The sequence below is a fragment of the Acartia tonsa genome, chromosome 14 (assembly GCF_053477335.1).
Source record: "Acartia tonsa isolate MP-2025a chromosome 14, ASM5347733v1, whole genome shotgun sequence".
NCBI lineage: Eukaryota > Metazoa > Arthropoda > Copepoda > Calanoida > Acartiidae > Acartia > Acartia tonsa.
Window position 1 is genome coordinate 1,482,496 of NC_137273.1, and position 19,874 is coordinate 1,502,369.

A 19,874-nucleotide genomic window follows, 5' to 3' on the forward strand; every position below is an offset into this window, starting at 1 on the left:
ACTTTGTAAAGTTACGTTACTAAAATCTCATTGAAGGCCTTGAAATTTAATCCTGATACTAATAACCACAAAAAAAATCAAAAATTGTAAAAAAAAATCAATAATTTTAACCCTTACTTGTATTAAAAATAGTTTCTTTCCCAAAAAACCTAAACTGACCTAAAGTAATAAACAAACAAACAAACTAATAACTACCAAACCTCTTCCATATTTTCAATTATTTTTTTTTCAAATGGGTTTCTGTGCCCTATAAGGTACTTTGTTTAGGCTTTCCGAAGAGATTACTTATTGGATTTAACTCTATTCCGGGTGGGGGGGGGGGGGGGGCGAAGGCATGGGTGAAGTAGATATAAAATGCCACCACCCAAAGTTTAAAAATGATGTGAAAATTTTCAATAACACAACTTTTCCAATGTAAGAAGGGGAACATTTAACGCACCCCCACCTTTAAAAAATAGTAAACTTTAACAGGGATCTAAAGGGATAAGACAATGGCTGATAAATTGATGTACATCCCTATTCTGAAGATTAAAATTAGTTGTTAAAACATTTGAACACTCAACTTTATGAATCAACCAATCAAAATTCAATCAAGTCCCCAAAGTTGTTAAGCCAACGAACAAGAAAGTGTGTTTTGGGGACAAGTGTAATAAACAGCCAATTGTCCCCTCTCTCTATCTCTCTGGAAAGGTAACCTACCTCTACGTCCAGAGATTCTTCACAAATTTCGTTGTAGCCCATGAATCCATCCTCGCGAGTGTAAGGTCCCTAAATATATTATACAATTAATTAAGTAACAGGATGTCTGTCCGTCTGTCTGTACCATAAGAATTCATCTCCCCCAGTTAAAGGGCTCTGTAAATACAAGTAATCTTTATATAAAGTAACAGGATGTTTGTCTGTCTGTCTGTCTTTAACCAAGGAAGCCATTCCCCTAGATTAAGGGCCCTGTAAATATAAATAATAAATATAAATAAAAATAACAGGATGTCTGTATGTCTGTAACCAAAGAATCTATCCTCTCGAGTGTAAGATCCCTAAAAGTACAATTAATTAAGTAACAAGATGTCTGTCTGCCTGTCTGTAACCTAAGAAACCATTCCCCCTTGTTAAAGGGCCAGGTAAATATAAATAATCTTTATATAAAAATAACAGGATGTGTGTAACCAAAGAATCTATCCTCTCGAGTGTAAGGCCCCTAAAATTACAATTAATTAAGTAACATGATGTCTGTAGCCCAAGAATCCATTCCCCCGTGTTAAAGGGCCCTAAATATATAAATAATCTTTATATAAAAGTAACAAGATGTCTATCTGTCCGTTTGTAACCCATAAATCCATCCTTTTGATATAAAGGGCCCTGTAAATATATCAATAATCTTTATATAAAAGTAACAGGATGTCTGTATGTCTGTCTGAAGCGATTCCCCCTAGTTAAAAGGCCCTGTAATTATAAATAATATTTATATAAAAGTAACAGGATATATGTCTGTAGCTTACCACGGAACCAATATGGTTCTCCTTTACGGTGAAGGTCCAGGGAATGTTTATACCTATTTTGGGGGAAGATACTCCCACCCCTCCCAGATAATTAGCCCCTAGAAAACTATACCTCCCACAAAAGAACAACTTTTTTTAGTTTTACACTTTTGAATGAAGACTTTTATTTATCTTTCATTTAAACATCCCTGTATCTATAGTTTAAATATAAACAATGAAAGAATATGCACGTAACCAATTACAGTTTTGGAGTTGAATCCATTTTTATAGAAGCAGAAATATAATCTATGATTATGCTTTGGACCCTCTAAAACTGTAATCTACCCTTCCACTTTCCCCTCTCTTGGTGAAGATATCTTCAACTCCGATACGATTTTTGAAATATAAGATTCCACTTTTGTCTCTCTTGTTGAAGATATCTTCACCAAGAGAGGCAAAAGTGGAATCTTAAATTTCAAATATCGTATCGGCGTTGAAGATATCTTCACCAAGAGAGGGGAAAGTGGAATCTTACATTTCAAAAATCGTATCGGCGTTGAAGATATCTTCACCAAGAGAAGGGAAAGTGGAATCTTACATTTCAAAAATCGTATCGGCGTTGAAGATATCTTCACCAAGAGAAGGGAAAGTAGAATCTTACATTTCAAAAATCGTATCAGCGTTGAAGATATCTTCACCAAGAGAGGGGAAATGGAAAGGTAGATTACAGTTTTAGAGGGTCCAAACCATAATCATAGATTATATTTCTGCTTCTATAAAAATGGATTCAACTCCCTAACTGAATTAGGAAAAGTAAAACTACCCCCTTCTGTACGCTAAAATTACTAATGTTAAATCCATTAAGTCTCAAAAGTTTTTGAACGTATCAATATGAGAGCGTCTTATAAAACTTTGAGTACTAGTATAATTAACCAGGGATCTAAAGGGATAAGACAATGGCCGATAAATTGACATACATCCCAAATGATGATAAACAAAATTCCCGTTTCTGTAGATTACAAGTATTGGTTGAAGCGTTTGAAAAGTTGTAGAGTCGACGAATAAGAAAAACTTTGGGGACTAGTGTAATAAACAATCCATTGCCCCCTCCCTCCCTCCCTGGTAGAAATATGCACCTGGAAAGAAGTTCCTTTAGCTTGAGATCCCATCTTATTGGAGCTGGGGTTAACCAGGGTGAAGGCACGCCCGTACAGTGGCACACCTATAAATAATATATTAGTTATTTATCGTATCGTATTATAGACAGCTTTCCGCGGATATTGAAATGAAAAATTATTTAAAAGATTTAAACTAGGTTTGTTATTTTTGTTGTTTTGTCTTCACAGGAAACAACGTGGTTATAAAACTTTGGGTACCAGTGTAATTCCCCCTCCATTCCTGAATTACTTGTCTAAAGCGCCACAAAATTGTGAATAATAACCTAAAACAGTCTTCACAGGATGCAAATCTTTGGGTACCCATGTAATTTCCCCTCCCTACCTAAATTTAGTGTCTATAGCTACACAAAATTGTGAATGATTATCTAAACAGTGAATCCAAAGTGGTTATAAAACTTTGGGTACCAATGTACTATTCCCTTCCCTACCTAATTTTTTTGTCCGTAACGTCAAAAAATGTGGATGATTACTTAAAACAGTATTTACAGGATTAAAAATGGTTTTAAAACTTTGGGTACCAATATAATATTTCCCCTCCCTGAATTACTTGTCTATGACTCCAAAAATTGTTGATGATTACCAAAAAGTCTTTATAGTACCCAAAGTGGTTTTAAAACTTTGGGTACTAATGTAATTTACTTTCCAAAATACATTGTGTATTACTAGACACATTTGTAAATGATTACCCTATTTTAGACAGTACCCAAAGTGATTTTAAAACTTTGGGTACAAATGTATGTAACTTACCTAAAACGGTCTTGGCAGGATCAGCACCCTTCTTCAGCAAATATTTCCAGGTATACTCCACGTTCAAGGACTGAAAAAAGAAATCAGAGTTGTAGCTGGACAAGATGTCTCAAAAATCAGCCATGTGACGTCATTTAAATGAAGGAGAATGTAGGAGAAGTAGGAAAGAAAACCCCTAATGGATAATCCCACATTTTTATGACGTCACAAGGCTGATTTTTGAGACTCTTTGTCCAGCTGCTAAAAGTTGTCAAAATTGGTCAACATATTAAAATACAATGATATGATCAGAATATTTACATATAGATATATTGTTTATTATACTATTGGCTTCGCCCCTAGCCTCTAAGGGCTTTGCCCCAAGAGGTGATCAAAAAAAAATTAAGGTGAAATTCGTAAAAAAAGGACCAAGGAAATCTTCTACAAAAAAAAGAACCAAGGAAATCTAAAAAAAAGGGGGGGGGGATTTTTTTGTTTTTTGAGGGGGTTGGGGGTGTCCCATCCCCCCAAAAAATAGCTTAAAACCACCACAGGACCAATAGGTATATACCCTGAAGAGTAGAATCCAATCGGTTCAGTGGTTACCGAGATCTTTAGGGTCAGACGGACAGACAGGCAGACATCGTTCTACTTTGTATTATAGATAGATTTTCTTATCTTATTTATTCCATGGACCTGCAAGAAGTTCAACTATAAAGGAGTTCCAAATCGGTTCAGTGGTTAGCCAGATCCTTTGCTACAAATACACACACACACACAGACAAACATCATGTTACTTATTTGTATTATACCTGATCTTGGATAGACTCATCTGGCCTAGGCCTCAGGGGAGCGTTGTGTCCAGTTTTCTTGTCCCATTTTCCATGGTAGTCGTAGCACATTATATGTACATAGTCCTAGATAGAAATATCGTATTACACTAGTTCCAAAATTTTATAACGACGTATTCTTATTTTTTCGCTTAACAACTTTGGTGACCATTTTTGAAATTTGATTGGTTGGTTCATTAAGTTGAAAATCCAAACGTTTCAACCACTAATTGTAATCTACAGAAAGGGTAATTTTGTGTATATATTGGAGATACACATCAATGTATCGGCCATTGTCTTATCCCTTTTGATCCCTGCTTTTGATTTGTACTTTTTCTCAATCAGGGATCTAAAGGGATAAGACAATGGCAGATAAATTGATGTACATCCCTTTTGTAGATATAATTGGTGGTTGAACCACTTGGATACTCACCAAATGATTCAACAAACCACTATTCAATAAAAGTTCCCAAGGTTGTTAAGCCAACGAATAAGGGGACTAGAATAACAAATATCCCAATGTCCCCTTCCTCCCTGCACTTACCAGATATTTGTACATGTTCTCGGCATCGTAGGCCAAATCAATCAGGGATAAGATCAAATCTAAAGGGATAAGACAATGGCCGATAAATTGATGTACATCCCAATGATGATACACAAAATTATCCCTTTTAAAGATTATAATTAGTGGTTGAAACGCTTTGACACCAAATAACCATGTCCTCAAGGTTGTTAAGCCAACGAATAAGACAATATTTTTATAAGCCTTTGGGGACTAGTGTAACAAATAGCCCAATGGCCCCTCCCTGCCACACTGCACTTACCAGATATTTGTACATGTTTTCGACATCGTAGGCCAGATCGATGGTGTCAGGGGCTGCGCCAATAGCAGCAGTCAGCAACAGGTTCTCTGGTTTAAATGCACGCTTCAAATCCTGAAGAAAAAAATATTTTTTTCTAGTATTGCTTTGAAAACGATTAATATCCGCTGGATTCAAACTGGTACTGAATAATCATATATAGCATCGTATAACAGACAATTTTTCATGAATATAAATATAATATCATAAATTTATTACCAGTTTTGTTAGACGGGCCTTAGGTCCTTTGGGACAAACAAAACTGTTTTTTTTTATCGGAAAGCTGTCTATAATACGATGCTATAAATGACTAGAATTGTAGGGAAGGGTCGAATTCTCTTGGGAGGAAAGTCCACTTTCTCAAAACAGTAATGAACCCGTAAGGAACTTTACCGTAATAGGGGAACTTGTTACTTAAACATACAGACAAACAAACATCCTACTACTAAAACATAAAAAAGTCTCATTGGAGATCATTATTTTGGAGTTCTCAAAATGACGAGAAAGCATTAAAAACAAGGATGACAACATTCTGGTAATGATTATAGAGTTGCTACGCTTTCTAAATCGTACCTAACTACTGCAGGAATCACCATGCAAAATTAATAGGAAAATTATAACATGCCTAAATTAACGAAAAAAAGCTATCCGTTCCTGATGGACGTACGGACGGACAGAAAAGCTTCATTTTTAAAAATGAATAAGAGAAAAAGTAAAAACTATAATTCTTTTTCAAAATAGCATAAAAGAGAAAGACTAAACTACATAACTTTTGTGTCACTTTTGAGGAAGACTATTCCCTTTTCTCCCATATCTTTTGAAGAGATTTTCTTCCCCCCTTCCCTTTTTCTTTTCCCTTTATATGACGTCATATAAGAATAGTCTTCCTCAAAAGTGACACATTTATGTAGTTTAATCTTTCTCCATAAAAATCACGAAACCTTTATGTGAATAACCCAGACAATTTGAATAATACTCTACCTTGATGAGTTCAATAAAGTTCTGCTTATCCTCAGGTGCGCCTCCCCTCTTTCCTAAACATTGAGAAAAAGAATTACCTTACAAAATAGCCAAAAACCCGACTATGACTAATGCAAAAAACTTCCTGAATATAGATTATCAATTTTTTAAACGCAGTCCAAGTTTATATTACTTATACAAAAATTCTCAAAAACTAGCCATATGACGTCATAAAAATGAGGGATTATCCATCTCTTTTAGGGGGTTTCTTTCCCACTTTTCCTCTCATCTCCCTCATTTTTATGACGTCACCCGGCTGATTTTTGAGACACTTTGTAAAGTTAAGAGTTTAATAAACATTGAAAAAAAATCTTTATCAGTATATTTCCTTTTATGTCTTAGTGGATCATAAAGACCCCCTCCCCAACTTAAAACTTAAAAATATACTTTTTATGATTTTAAGAGTAATTGTTTTAGTGAAATAACTAGCAAAATAGCCTAAAACCCGACTATGACCAATACCAAATATTTTCTGAATATAGATTATTTTAATTCAATTCCGAATTTAAAGTAACTTTACAAAGTGTCTCAAAATCAGCCATGTGACGTCATAAAAATGAGGGATTATCCATATTTTTGCCAGTGCAATTCAAAAAGGTATGGATGTAATTATGTATTTATAGCAATCTGAATTTAGACTTTAAATGACCATAAAAATCCATTTTATTTACTACAAAAATACATCTACTGTAAGTTTGCTGGATGTGTAAATGGCAGTCACCCAGATAGAGAGATAGAAAGAAGGATAGATAGAAGGATAGTAAGATAGAAAGATAGATAGATAGATAGATAGATAGATAGATAGATAGATAGATAGATAGATAGATAGAAAGATAGATAGAAAGATAGATAGAAAGATAGATAGAAAGATAGATAGAAAGATAGATAGAAAGATAGATAGAAAGATAGATAGAAAGATAGATAGAAAGATAGATAGAAAGATAGATAGAAAGATAGATAGAAAGATAGATAGAAAGATAGATAGAAAGATAAATAGAAAGATAGATAGAAAGATAGATAGAAAGAAATTAGAATGATAAAAGATAGAAAGATATTCTATATACAGAGTAAAGGGGGGGGGGGGTGCTCGACTACGCACTTTGATGGAAAATCAGCCCAAAACCTTACCAGGATATTCCCAATCCAAGTCAAGACCATCAAAGTTGTATTTCTTCAGGAACAGGACGGCACTGTTAACAAACTTCTGACGCCTGTAAAAATAAATAAGTATAAATATCAGGGATAAGACAATGGAGGATTAATTGTACATCTGCTGTACTTTCTATACCTGCTCTTTTAATATTGAATAATCGTTTTTATACTAATACTGATATAAGTTTGTATTGTGCCTTCTTTATAAAAGCTTCCAGGGATCTAAAGGGATAAGACAATGGTCAATAAATTGATGTACATTGTACATCACTAATGATGATACATAGAATTACTTCTTCTATATAATACAAATACTGATTGAAATGTTTTGACACTTTATTTAATGAACCAACCAAGCAGAAAACACAAAAAGATTCCAAAGTTGTTAAGGCAAGGAATAAGAAAACGCTATTTTAAACTTTGGGGACTAGTGTAATTAACAGCCCATTGTCCTCTTCCACCCTGAAAAGCTTCACTTTTCTATAGTTTGTTTCTGCCTGTAGGTCTGTCTGATGCGAAAAGTTTTCATCGTTAAATTTGACATGTCAGAATCGTCCAATTTTTTTTAAAAACTTGACATAGTGATTGCTGTTATAGTAAGACAAAATTCTGGAAGTAAGATGAATTTTTTTGGTTATTTGACACCAATTTTTTATGATGTAAATATCCTTTTATTGATTCATTGGACGATTAGACACATATTTCTATTGGTCTATAGTGAGTTTACTGTCTAGATTTTAGGTAGAATTATACGGGTTCAGACTTTAAAAGCAAAGATTTTCTATAATTAGTGTCGTCCATACGTCCTCCGTCCGTAACGGTCAGCTATTTTCGTGAAATAAGCAGGATAGAATTGTCCTTTCGATTTTAAACTTTCCATGTTGATTAAATTGCTTTTTTGACAACAAATTCTTTTATGTTAAAACTATCCGATTCATCTGATTTTTTTAATGCGGATTCCTATTACAACAAGGTATAATGTTATGAATAAATCATCTCTATAATCAAGTCCTAAAAATGTAACTATGTCCTTATTCAGTATCATGTATTAAGGCAGTTTTGTAACAAATTTACTTACAAGTTTGTTTTGACTTAATATTGCATTAATATTCTGCTTATTCAGTTCTGACAATTATTAATGTTCGTTTGTCCTTCCATTTCAGAGCTTCGCTTTTATGGATGTTGTCATCCTTGTTTTTTTATAATGCACGCTTCTCTTTGACAAGTTATTACATAACATCTTTCTTTAAAGAAATATAAAGAAAAATATTCAGGGAGGAGAAGGATAATGCTAATTATATATGCAGGGATTTTAAGGGATAAGACAATGAAGGATAATATGGTGCAAATGCCCAATGACGATAAAAAAAGTACCTTTTCAGTATATTTAATTCGAGAGAAAAAAGGGACATTTGAAAGTAAATTATACTGGTACCCAAAGTTTTATCATTCTCATTCGTTGAGTTAAAAAACTTTGGGTACTTTCATATCATATTGAGTAAGGTTGTCAGACTAGTAGTTTTCAAACTTTTCAACTAATGTTTATCATCATTGGGGATATACATCAATTTATCGTCAATTGTCTTATCCCTTTATATCCCTAGTTGAACAAGAGGAAGACTAATTTTTCTCCATTATCTCATCCCTGAAAGTTTTGTATAAAGAAAAAACTTGGTGGGAAACTGAAAGTTGCATAAGAACTACCTACTACAATTTTACCAGGGATCTTAAGGGATAAGACAATGGAAGATAAATTGATATTTATATATGTTTACCTTTATAAAATTAAATTATAGATTGGAAAGTTTTGAAACTACAAACTTGGAACCAACCAATCAAAATTGAATAAAATAAAAAACGAGTTTTTGGGTCCCTCCCTGAGATCTACCTACAATTTATCCAAGCCTCATTTTTAAAGTATGGTAGCTACTTTAGAACTAGGCCAGTCTGTACGTTCGTCTGTCTTTCCTTTCTTAGAAGAGTAAGGTCAACAATATCCAACAACAAGGATGACAACGTCCATAAGTAGAAAAGCACAAAAATGTTGATGGATGATTATACCTTATTTGATTAAATTATTGACCCAATGTCCTCTCCCTCAGTGAGAACTATCTACAATTTCTCCAATCCTCATTTAAAAGTATCGTAGCTACTTAAAATAAAGGCCAGTATGTACGTTCGTCTGTTTTTCCTTTCTTATTAGTGTAAGGTCAACAATATCCAACAGCAAGGATGACAACATCCATAAGTAGAAAAGCACAAAAATATTGACGGATGAATATACGGACAAAGTGAATAAGAAAGCAGTTCAGTGTCATTTCTTACAAAAATTCACAAAGACCTTCATTTAAATATTATTCTATACCTATATGAGCGATTACTTTTTCTGTTTTTTACCTTATGAATTATTTTCGACAGATTTTTTATAAAACTGCTTGCTTTATTGCATCAAGATCCATGACAGATCTATATAGGAAATAAACGTCTATATATGAGCTCGAGTCTTCCAATAGTAGAATGTTTAATACTCATAGTGCTCCAAAAATCCATAATAAACTCTCATTGACCAGAACTATAAGACCCATTATTTTACTCTATAAAGAATAAATTCTTTTTTTAAATTTCATGTTGCTATTTGAATTATACTAAAGTATTGAATTTCTATTCATAAAATAAAAAATTTTAATTTATAAAATAGTAAATCAAAGAAAACTTAGTTATAAAGTAATTTAATACTAGCGCTGCGTCTGTAATGTGTTCAGATATTAAACTAAAATTTAACATTTAACTAAATATTTTAACCCTTTGAGGACGATAATTTGAAACAAAAAAATTCTAGGATCCTAAAATATTTTAAAGAAAGAGAGACAAAATTATAAATACGGTTTTAAATAAATATAATGAATTTTAAAAAAAGATGGAAGGAAAGGGAAGAGAGGGACATATAATCTCAAAAAAATGATGAAAAAACGAAACTAAAGTCGTAGTATCTTTTAAAAAAATCTTTAAGTGTAGTAACTTTTTTGTAGTTGGGTTGATATTCAGTGGTTGGACAATGGAAGAAAAAGATTAATATTCAGAGATAGGCCAATGATAGATTCAATCTAGCCAAAAGCGAGATAATTTTAGAACGTCGCCTCTAGTATTTTATATACACGATGTTCATATGTATAATAAATACCTATGTAAAAACATTTTTTGAACATTTCACAAAATAAATATTAATATCTTTGTTAAATCAACCAAAATATTGTGCGTACTTTGGCCAATATACATATTTTTATTTTTTCCATAGATGCAGTAAGGGAGGGGATACTGGACTGTAAATGTATTCGGTACCCAAAGTTTTATAAACCACGTTATCTTATGCGTTATCTATTGATGACGGACAAACCTACTATGCCATAGTAATAAAAGGCCTAGCAACCATATCAATTACTAGTGGCTACGCCCCCTAGAGGCCTTTAGGAGCACTTTAGATGATGGTGAAATGAATTTGACCCTCCCCCCAATCTTAGTTTTAGTCAAAAAGAAAGTACTATTCCCCCTTTATTTTTTTGGGGTTGTACCTTCCCGGGACCTATGATAAGCTAACCTTTAAGGAGAAACATATCGGTTTAGCTGTTAGCGAGATCCTTCTGTACAAACAAACATCCTCTTACTGTATTAATGAGGAGCGTAGCCACTCTCAAACTTACTTTTTAGGATCTGCAGACATTTGACTGTACTTGGTGCTGCCCTCGTTCCAGCCACCAATAGCCAGGGTAACCTAGAAATTGGTCAGTTGAATTTGAGTTGCCGATTGTGTACACAGTTTTCTCGGTGTTTCCTCATCCTATCCAAATATTTACTACTAGCTAAAAAATTTTGATTTTTTGGAAGTTTAAAGCTTTTTTAACTAGTAGTAGATATTGAGATAGGATGAGGAAATACCGAGAAAACTGTCTACACAATCGGCAACTCAAATTCAGCTGATCTACGAATTATAGTTGTTTCTCGCATCGTATTATAAACAGCTTTCCGTGGATATAAAATGTATAATTTTAAGATTAAAATCAGTTTTTTAGCCTCGAAATGCCGAAGGCATGGGGTAAACAAACTGATTTTATTTTATGATTGTACATTTTCATACTCGTAGAAAACTGCATATAATACGATGCGAGACATAATCTTTTAGTGTGGATGAGAACCGGTTCTAATCCACCGGATATTAATCGGTTTCGAATGAATACGAGAAATAGATTTATTATTATTTTAACCATATTATCCTGAACTCTAATATAAAGAAACATATGGCTTGCTAAAATAACAATAACCCCAAACCATCCCCCCATGTACCCCATTACCTCCCCTTCTACTGGATGAACGAACTGACCAATAAAAGACGTCAAAATGTCCCCTGTCATAATATCCACGTATTTTCTATATCCATTTAAGAATAAAACAAAAATGTAAGATGAAATCACGAAACCTACCCATATAAAATTAATATGTAAATATGTTTTGTTCCTTGACTGACAGACCGACGGATTACAGTAAGTTACATACTGGATACACATTAATACATGGAATGCGTACAACAAAAAATCCAGTCGCTATCTTGAATACAAGCCAAAAAATTTGCTTTATTATTTGTTGGCTCAACAACTTTGGGGACTTTAATTAAATTTGATTGGCTGGTTCATTAAGTTGAGTGTCCAAACTTTTATACCACTAATTCTAATCTACATAATTTTGTGTATAATCTTTCGGAATGTACACCAATTTATCGGCCATCTTCTTATCCTCTATGATCCCTGTCATCGAGCGGAGTAAGAACTATACTAGTAACTCCTAAAGTAGAGTGGATTTCTTAAATAATCTATAGGGATAAGACAATGGCCAATAAATTGATGTACATCATCAATAAAAATACACAAAATTACCCTTTCTTTAGATTACAATTAGTAACTGAAACGTAAGGACACTAAACTTGATGAAATAACCAACCCAAATTCAATAATAGTCTCCAAAGTTGTTAAAGCAAAGAATAGAAAAGCGATATTATAGAACTTTGGTTACTGCACTAACCTTAAGATGGTTTCTACCCCTCTTGAGATCAGTAGCCTTCTTGAATCCAGCCAATCCATAGTTGTCCTAAAATATTAATAGTTATTTATCGCATTATATCATAGACAGATTTCCACGGATAATAAAATGAAAAATTAAAACTAGTTTTGTTAGCCCCGAGGGACCGAAGTCTAACAACACTCAATTTTATGATTTTCTTTAAATATTCGTGGAAAATTATATGTAACACGATGCTATACATGACTTTTCAGTATGGCTAAGAACTGGTTCTAATTCAGCGGATATTGACCGGTTTCTAAGCCATACTGGAATACTCATTAATGTATTACAGACCATCGCATCAAAAAATTGTTGATATAGATCGATTTATCATTGCATAATATATTATTAGCGTCTACCCCCCTCCCCCCATACCTCTCGTTGCATTTGAAGGAAGGGGGAAAACCTTTCCTGGACCCATGAGAAGCTTTACTGTAAAGAAAGACTATATTGATTAAGCGGTAAACGATATTCTTTGGTATAGATAGACAGACATACTTCCTGTTACTTTTATATAAGGATGAATCCTGCTGAAGACGTATTTAGTAAATATTTGGGGAATTTTTAGGGTGGTGGAACCCTCCCCCTAAATAGTTATAATCTTTTCTTGTACCTGCAAAGGAGAACTATATCGGTTCAGTGGTAAGCATAAAAATTCAGTACTCACACATAGACACATAGACATCCTATTACTTTAATTAAGACATATTAAGTAAATGTTCACCTCTAGATCCATCCAGGCGTCCAAAGATTTGATCTCCCACTCATTACTGTCCAAACCAGCAAAACTGAAGAAAAAAAATATTTCAATGGGGGGATGTTTTCTCTTGGAAGGGTGGGAATATCCTCCCCGAAAACTATTTATAGACCCATCCTAAACCTATAAAAAGCTTTACTGTAAAGGAGAACCATATCAGTCAATCTTATACATATATATACCCTTCCCTTTCTCTCTTTTTACACAGCTAGTTTGACCGCTTCTCCTTATTGTTTGGTTTTGATAAAGTAATAGTTATTTCTTTCATCGTATTATAAACGGCTTTCCGCGGATATAGAATGTACAATTATAACATTAAAACTAGTTTTTTTAGCCCCGAGGTGCCAAGGCACGGGCTAAAAAAACTGGTTTTAATCTTATGATTGTACATTTCTATATTCGTAGAAAACTGGATATAATACGATGCTAGACATAGTTTTTCGTATGGATGAGAACCGGTTCCTATCCACCGGATTCGAATGAATACGAGAAAGATCTATACAGTAGATTTTTTTTATGATATATTTTAACAATTTGACTACTTTTGTATTATTCTTAATTCTTTTTTTTTCATTTATTAATATTGTTGTTTTCTATTAAAAATGCGATTGAAGCAGCAGTAGTTACTAATCTATAAATGTTCTGGTTGAGATAGATTTATTTATTTAAGTCTATCCATAAGTAGTTAAGCAAAAACAAAATGGATGGACAAACGGACGAAGTGGTTTTTATAGCAGATGTTTAGTTGACATAAAAAGAAATAATAGAGGGAATATGCAATGATGCATAAACAACAGTCAGACGGACAGAACAATGTATAGACTAGAAGCGTACACTAAAAATATAGCTTTCTATCTTAAATATCAACTGAGGAAATATTCTCTATAGCGCTATGGACTGAATTATAGAGTAGCTTCGCTAGTAAAGAAATTGGATAGACCTCAAAATTTTATCGAAAAATAAAAATAAAAAAAAGATTAAAAAAAAGCAAATATTAAGGCATAACGTTGTTACTTTAATTAGAAATCTGATTCTTTATTAAAGCATTAATTCATTAATATATCTATAATACAAAGTAGTATGATGTCTGTCCGTCCGTCTGTCCCTCGATAACCACTGAACCGATCGAATTATACTCTTCAGGGAATATACCTACTGGTCCTGTGGTGGTTTTAGGCTATTTTCTTGGGGGGTGGGACACCCCCAAGCCCCCAAAAAAACAAAAAATCCCCAACTTTTTTTACGAATTTTTATTATTTTTTACAAATTTTTACGAATTTTCATAATTTTTTCGCATATTTACGAATTTTGTAAATTTGGCGAGCTCGCCATTTATTTGCAAAAATGTGCAAACCCGATCGGTTAGCGAGATCCTTCGGTACAGACACACAAACAAACCTCCTGTTACTTCAGTATAAGGATAGTAGTAAATTATGTGTTATACCAGAGATGTTAAAAATGATACCTACATATGCAATGTTAGGCGGGTGATATCAAAAGTAAGAGTAGGGTGAATACCTTTGCCCATAAATTGGCGCAACTCATTACCATGCACCGTTGGGACCTCAAGACAAAGGTCTTAAATTAAAATTGCTTATTTGATAAAAAAAATTAGGAGATCCTTAACTTAGCAATTTATAGGGTATACAAAAAACAGGAAGGGAGGGGACATTGGACTGTTTATTATTCTAGTACCCAAAGTTTTAAAATTAGACACGTTATTAAATAAACTAGCACTGTCGAAACCTTGTCAATGTGTAATTTTGTTTATCCTCATTGTGGATGTACATCAATTAATCCTCCAAATATCTTATCCCTTACAATCCCTGTCATACAGGTTTCTACCTATAAATCAGATCATTGGGGATGTACATCAATTAATCCTCCAAATATCTTATCCCTTACAATCCCTGTCATACAGGTTTCTACCTATAAATCAGATCATTGGGGATGTACATCAATTAATCCTCCAAATATCTTATCCCTTACAATCCCTGTCATAGAGGTTCCTACTTGTAAATCAGATCATTGGGGATGTACATCAATTAATCCTCCAAATGCCTTATCCCTTAAAATCCCTGTTTAAAGCGGTTCCTACCTGTAAATCAGATTGGTACAGAGGTCAGGATCCACATCTTCAGGGGTAAACTTTCCACCGTTGGGGCGGTAGTTAGCCCACGTGCCCCAGTAACAAACAACCTGAAATATTGAAAATTATTTAGTAACAGGATCGCTATGTAACACTTAACTGATATGGTTCTCCTTTACAGGGTAGCTTCTCATAGGTACTAAGAAGGTTTATATAACTATTTGGGGGAAGGGTACAACCACCCACCCAACAGAAATCATCGAAAAATATGAATATTTTTAAATAAAATATATTAAACAGCAAAGTATTATAAAACATAATAATTGTATGAAAAAAATGTCTGTCATTTTTATTCTTTCCCTAATTCCCCAAGGGGTGATTTTAGCCTCCTGGGTGGATAATATTACACAGATAGTTCATATGTAGCGAAGCAATAAATAGTTAACTATATATTTTATGCAAAAGTACTTTAAATAACATCAATATCAAATACAATACTATCAACTTGGCCCCTTGCATTTTTTGTTTATCATCATAGAAGATGTACATCAATTTATCGTCCATTGTCTTATCCCTTTAGATCCCTGGGGCAAAGCAGCTGCTCTAGAAATCTTAATGTGCTTGTTTTACATTAAACATAATCTTACATAAACATCAGGGATCTTAAGGGATAAGACAATGGACGATAAACTTATGTATATCCCCAATGAAGATTAGTAAAATTGACCCATCTATATTATTCTACCAACCAAACAAGTCATTCAGCAACGAATAAGAAAAACTTGGGTACCAGTACAGTCCAATGTCCCCTCCCTCCCTGATAAACATACAGCAGACACATTTAAATATTAAAACACAGCTTAGAAATAAAGAAAATCATATCATTTCTCGTATTCATTTAAATCCGGTGGATAGGAACCGGTTCTCATCCATACGAAAAAACTATGTCCAGCATCGTATTATATCCAGCTTTCTACAAATATAAAAATGTACAATCAAAACATTAAAACCAGTTTTTTTGCCCGTGCCTTCGGCACCTCGGGGCTAAAAAAACTGGTTTTAATGTTATAATTGTACATTCTATATCCGCGGAAAGCGGTTTATAATACGATCCGTTAAATAACTATTATGGTTGAGCAACAGCTCTATAAGTAATATATATTCTTAGGTCCATATTTATTCAACTCCTATTCATAAAAATCCCCCTATAAAAGTAACAGGATCCGTGTCTGTGTGTCTGTCTGTACCGAATGATCTTGGCAACCGCTGGACAGATAAGGTTCTCCTTTACAGTGTAGCTTCTCACAGGTAAAAAAAATTAAAGTTATTGAAAGTCGTCGACCCCCCCCCCCCTCAAAAAAAAATGCTTGACCTTAAGTGCCCCTAGAGGCCTATAGAGAGAACATTAGTTCTGTTATGTAAAGTCGTTAGTTTTTTCATGTTTGTCCGTCAAGACCTTTCTTGCCAATTTTAGGAAAACTTTACATATGATTACACTACCTATGGTTTAAAGCTATATATTTTATTCTTAATTTTCATTTTCTGGATGGTTTTAGACTATTTTTCTACCCTTTCCTCAGTTCTTATTGAAGAATCTATGCGTCACAGAGATGGCGTACAAAGGCTGAGAGAATAGCCCCAAAGTTTTATAATGACGTTTTTAATTCGTTGGCTTAACAACTTTGGGTCTTAAGTGAATTTTGATTGTTTGGTTTATTTAGTTGAGTGTTCAAACGTTTCAACAACTAATGTAATTTACAGAAGAGGTAATTTTGTATATCATCATTAGGAATATACATCAATTTATTTATCTGTGATTGTCTTATCCCTTTAGATCCCGGGTACAAAGGTGTGAGCTGCATGCGTCATATTGCGTAAAACTGACGGACCATAAAAACCAAAGATTTCCAATTCTACTACGCGAATGCATCGCTACATTACACGGATAAGTTAATGAAAAATAAATCAGTTTTAGTAAATGTCAGTCAGTCAGTCAGTACGTCTGTCTGTCTGTCTGTAATATTAGAATGCGGTGAAAAACATATATTTATTAGCTGCTATTCAAGATAAACAGCTGAATTTTATTTTATGCTACTATGCATCTATAATAAAATTTGGTCTATAGGTCTGACGAACCTTAAATTATATCTAGATTCAGAAATTTTGCAGAAACTAATGTAGTATGCTCCTGGGCAGGCCTTAGGCTATTTTCTAAAGAGTAAAGGGTAGTGGCACAGCAATTTTAGTGGTAAACACAGTTACTATCTTAATATTTCCGAGATAATAAAGGGGGCGTTGAACGCCCCCCCCCCCCTTACCAGAAACATGTATTTTAAGAGCCCCCCCCCCCACACTAAAAAGGGTTAACCTAAACTAAGCAAAATAGAAATATTCTTTAAAGAATAAAGTTTCAAAGAATTTCGCCACTTTTCTAAAAACTAGAAAGATAAGATTGGATTCTCCATTTTAGGAGAGCTTTACATAGATCCTGGGATTAATTTAGGCTATCTTATGATTAGATTCGAATACGGAGCTCCTAAACGATAGGGGCGCAATTTTTATCAATCATATCTTTGAAAGGGTGTAACAAAATTGATAACCTTATATATCGATGCTATATCATAAGGCAGCTATGTATAGTTTAATAAACAAAAAAATACTTTTAATATATATACGAAAGGTTGATTAACATTCTACTTGGGTTCTAGTGTTACTGTTTGCCTGTCCTACCGTCTTTTATGTATGTCATTTTTTTTGAGTCGGGGAGGGGGTATAAAACCAGATTACCGTCCTCCCAAAATCTTAGCAGAAAATAATTTACCTTCAATTAATATATCCCTCATACCTGTATAATATATACACTGATTTTGATTTTGGTATGCTTCATTGATTTTCATATTCGAGGCTTTATTTATCTTGTAGAGAGATTTGTATTCAGTCAATTTTCAATAATTTAAATCAGGGATCTTAAGGGATAAGACAATGGATGTTCATTCCAGTAATGATAAACAAAATTACCCCTTCTGTAAGTAAATAAATTTGTTTAAGCAAAAATACAGAATACAATATAAGAATCCAAATTTTTTGAGCAAACGAATAAAACTTTGGGTTTTAAAAAGCTCCTTTTGATATATTTGATTCCTGGGAGTATAAGATATAATTTTATAAGCGACGAATCTGTATAATTAAATAAAATGTAAGTATTTTTCGCAGGTTTCCACGGATATTAAAATGAAAACTTGTAAGATTCGGGTAACAATTTAATAATTCTTATTTTAATGTTCGTGAAATTGGTTATAATCCAGCGGATATTAATCGGTTTCGAAGCTATACTGGAAATTGATTTAAATTGCTGAAAGCTTATCCTTATCCATTAGTGTAACTGTTTCATAAATCATAAATATTTTCATTTTGTTTTCTGTTCAATTTTCCTTTATATACATAAACTAGCGGCTACGAACCTAGAGGCCTCCAGGGGCACTTGAAGAGTTTTTTTGTTTTTTTTTGGGGGGGGGGGTAACTACTCCATTTTATAAAATCTTCACAATCACATAGTCCTAAGTCTTGGAGGGGTTTAGGCTATTATTCTTCCTTACCCTGTAAATATTCCGCTCTAAGATGATAGATTCTAGGGGCGCTAGTTTAGAAAAAATATAATTACTAATTGGCCACGCCTTCTAGAAATTAGAGTAACTGTATGAAAAAAAAGCCTGAAAACATTAGGTATCTTTTAAAATTGTATTTAATCAAAATTTAAATACTAACAAAATTGATTTTCTGGTAAGAATCAATTGTCAAAAAACTCCTTTCTTTTTAAAAACACATAGAAAGAGCTTTCAGACTTATTTATGCTTTTTAAAAGCGAAGCTTTTCTATAATTAGGGTGGGTCCGTCCGTAACGGATAGTTTTTTTCGTTAATTTAGGCATGTTAGAATTGTCTAGCAACTCTATAATCGTTAACAAAATATTCGTATGTCCATTTAAAACATGCCGAATTTTTACTTTTTTGACAACTAATTTTTGTTTGTTAAAATTATCCGATTCAACTGATTTTTTTGAATACTTATTCCTATTTTCTGCTTATTCAATCCTGACACTCTACAAGTGTTAATGATAGTTTGTCCTTCCATTTTAGAGCTTCACTTTTATGTATTCTTAAAGATAATAAAATAAATTAAATATAATTTATATTAATTTTCTGAATTTTAGTTTCTTCGCCCCTACAGGTGAAGACCAGGGATCTAAAGGGATAAGACAATTGCCGATAAAAAGTAGTGATTGACACTCCACAAAATGAACCAACCAATCAAAATTAAAAAAAAATTAATAAAGTCCCCAAAGTTGTTCAGCTAACGAATAAGAAAACGTTATTAGAATTTGGAGACTAGTGTTACAAACATAACAATGTCCCCTCCCTCCGTGGGTGAACTGGCAATTTTATCTTGGACATTTCTTGTATGAGGATCCCACCCCATCCCACCCAAAAACCACCAAAGGACCCATAGGTATATATTCTGAGAAGCAAAGGGTTCAATGGTTACCGGGATCTTGAGGTAAGCAGAAGGATAGACAAACAGCTTAGAAATTTCTTTTTAACATTTTTTAATTTAATTTTAAGCAGTCTTACTTATCCCTTTTACACAAGAAAACAATTTTAAAGAAAGAAGCAGAAGA

The 19,874-nt window shown here is 33.4% G+C and overlaps 2 protein-coding genes across 2 annotated transcripts in view; one reads left to right on the forward strand and one right to left on the reverse strand.

Moving 5' to 3' along the window:
* LOC145306160 (uncharacterized) overlaps positions 1-19,874 on the forward strand; it is a 287,293-nt gene that overhangs the window by 234,017 nt on the left and 33,402 nt on the right. The window lies entirely within an intron of this gene.
* LOC145306157 (putative chitinase 2) overlaps positions 1-19,874 on the reverse strand; it is an 86,565-nt gene that overhangs the window by 1,141 nt on the left and 65,550 nt on the right. Inside the window, exons 4-14 of the mRNA XM_080148135.1 lie at positions 15,209-15,309; positions 13,078-13,141; positions 12,315-12,380; positions 10,943-11,013; positions 7,221-7,303; positions 6,054-6,106; positions 5,037-5,147; positions 4,195-4,299; positions 3,404-3,473; positions 2,615-2,700; positions 700-768 (exon numbers count right to left, since the gene is read on the reverse strand). Coding sequence (XP_080004261.1) covers positions 700-768; positions 2,615-2,700; positions 3,404-3,473; positions 4,195-4,299; positions 5,037-5,147; positions 6,054-6,106; positions 7,221-7,303; positions 10,943-11,013; positions 12,315-12,380; positions 13,078-13,141; positions 15,209-15,309 — 879 coding nt within the window. The remainder of the gene's footprint in view (positions 1-699; positions 769-2,614; positions 2,701-3,403; positions 3,474-4,194; positions 4,300-5,036; positions 5,148-6,053; positions 6,107-7,220; positions 7,304-10,942; positions 11,014-12,314; positions 12,381-13,077; positions 13,142-15,208; positions 15,310-19,874) is intronic.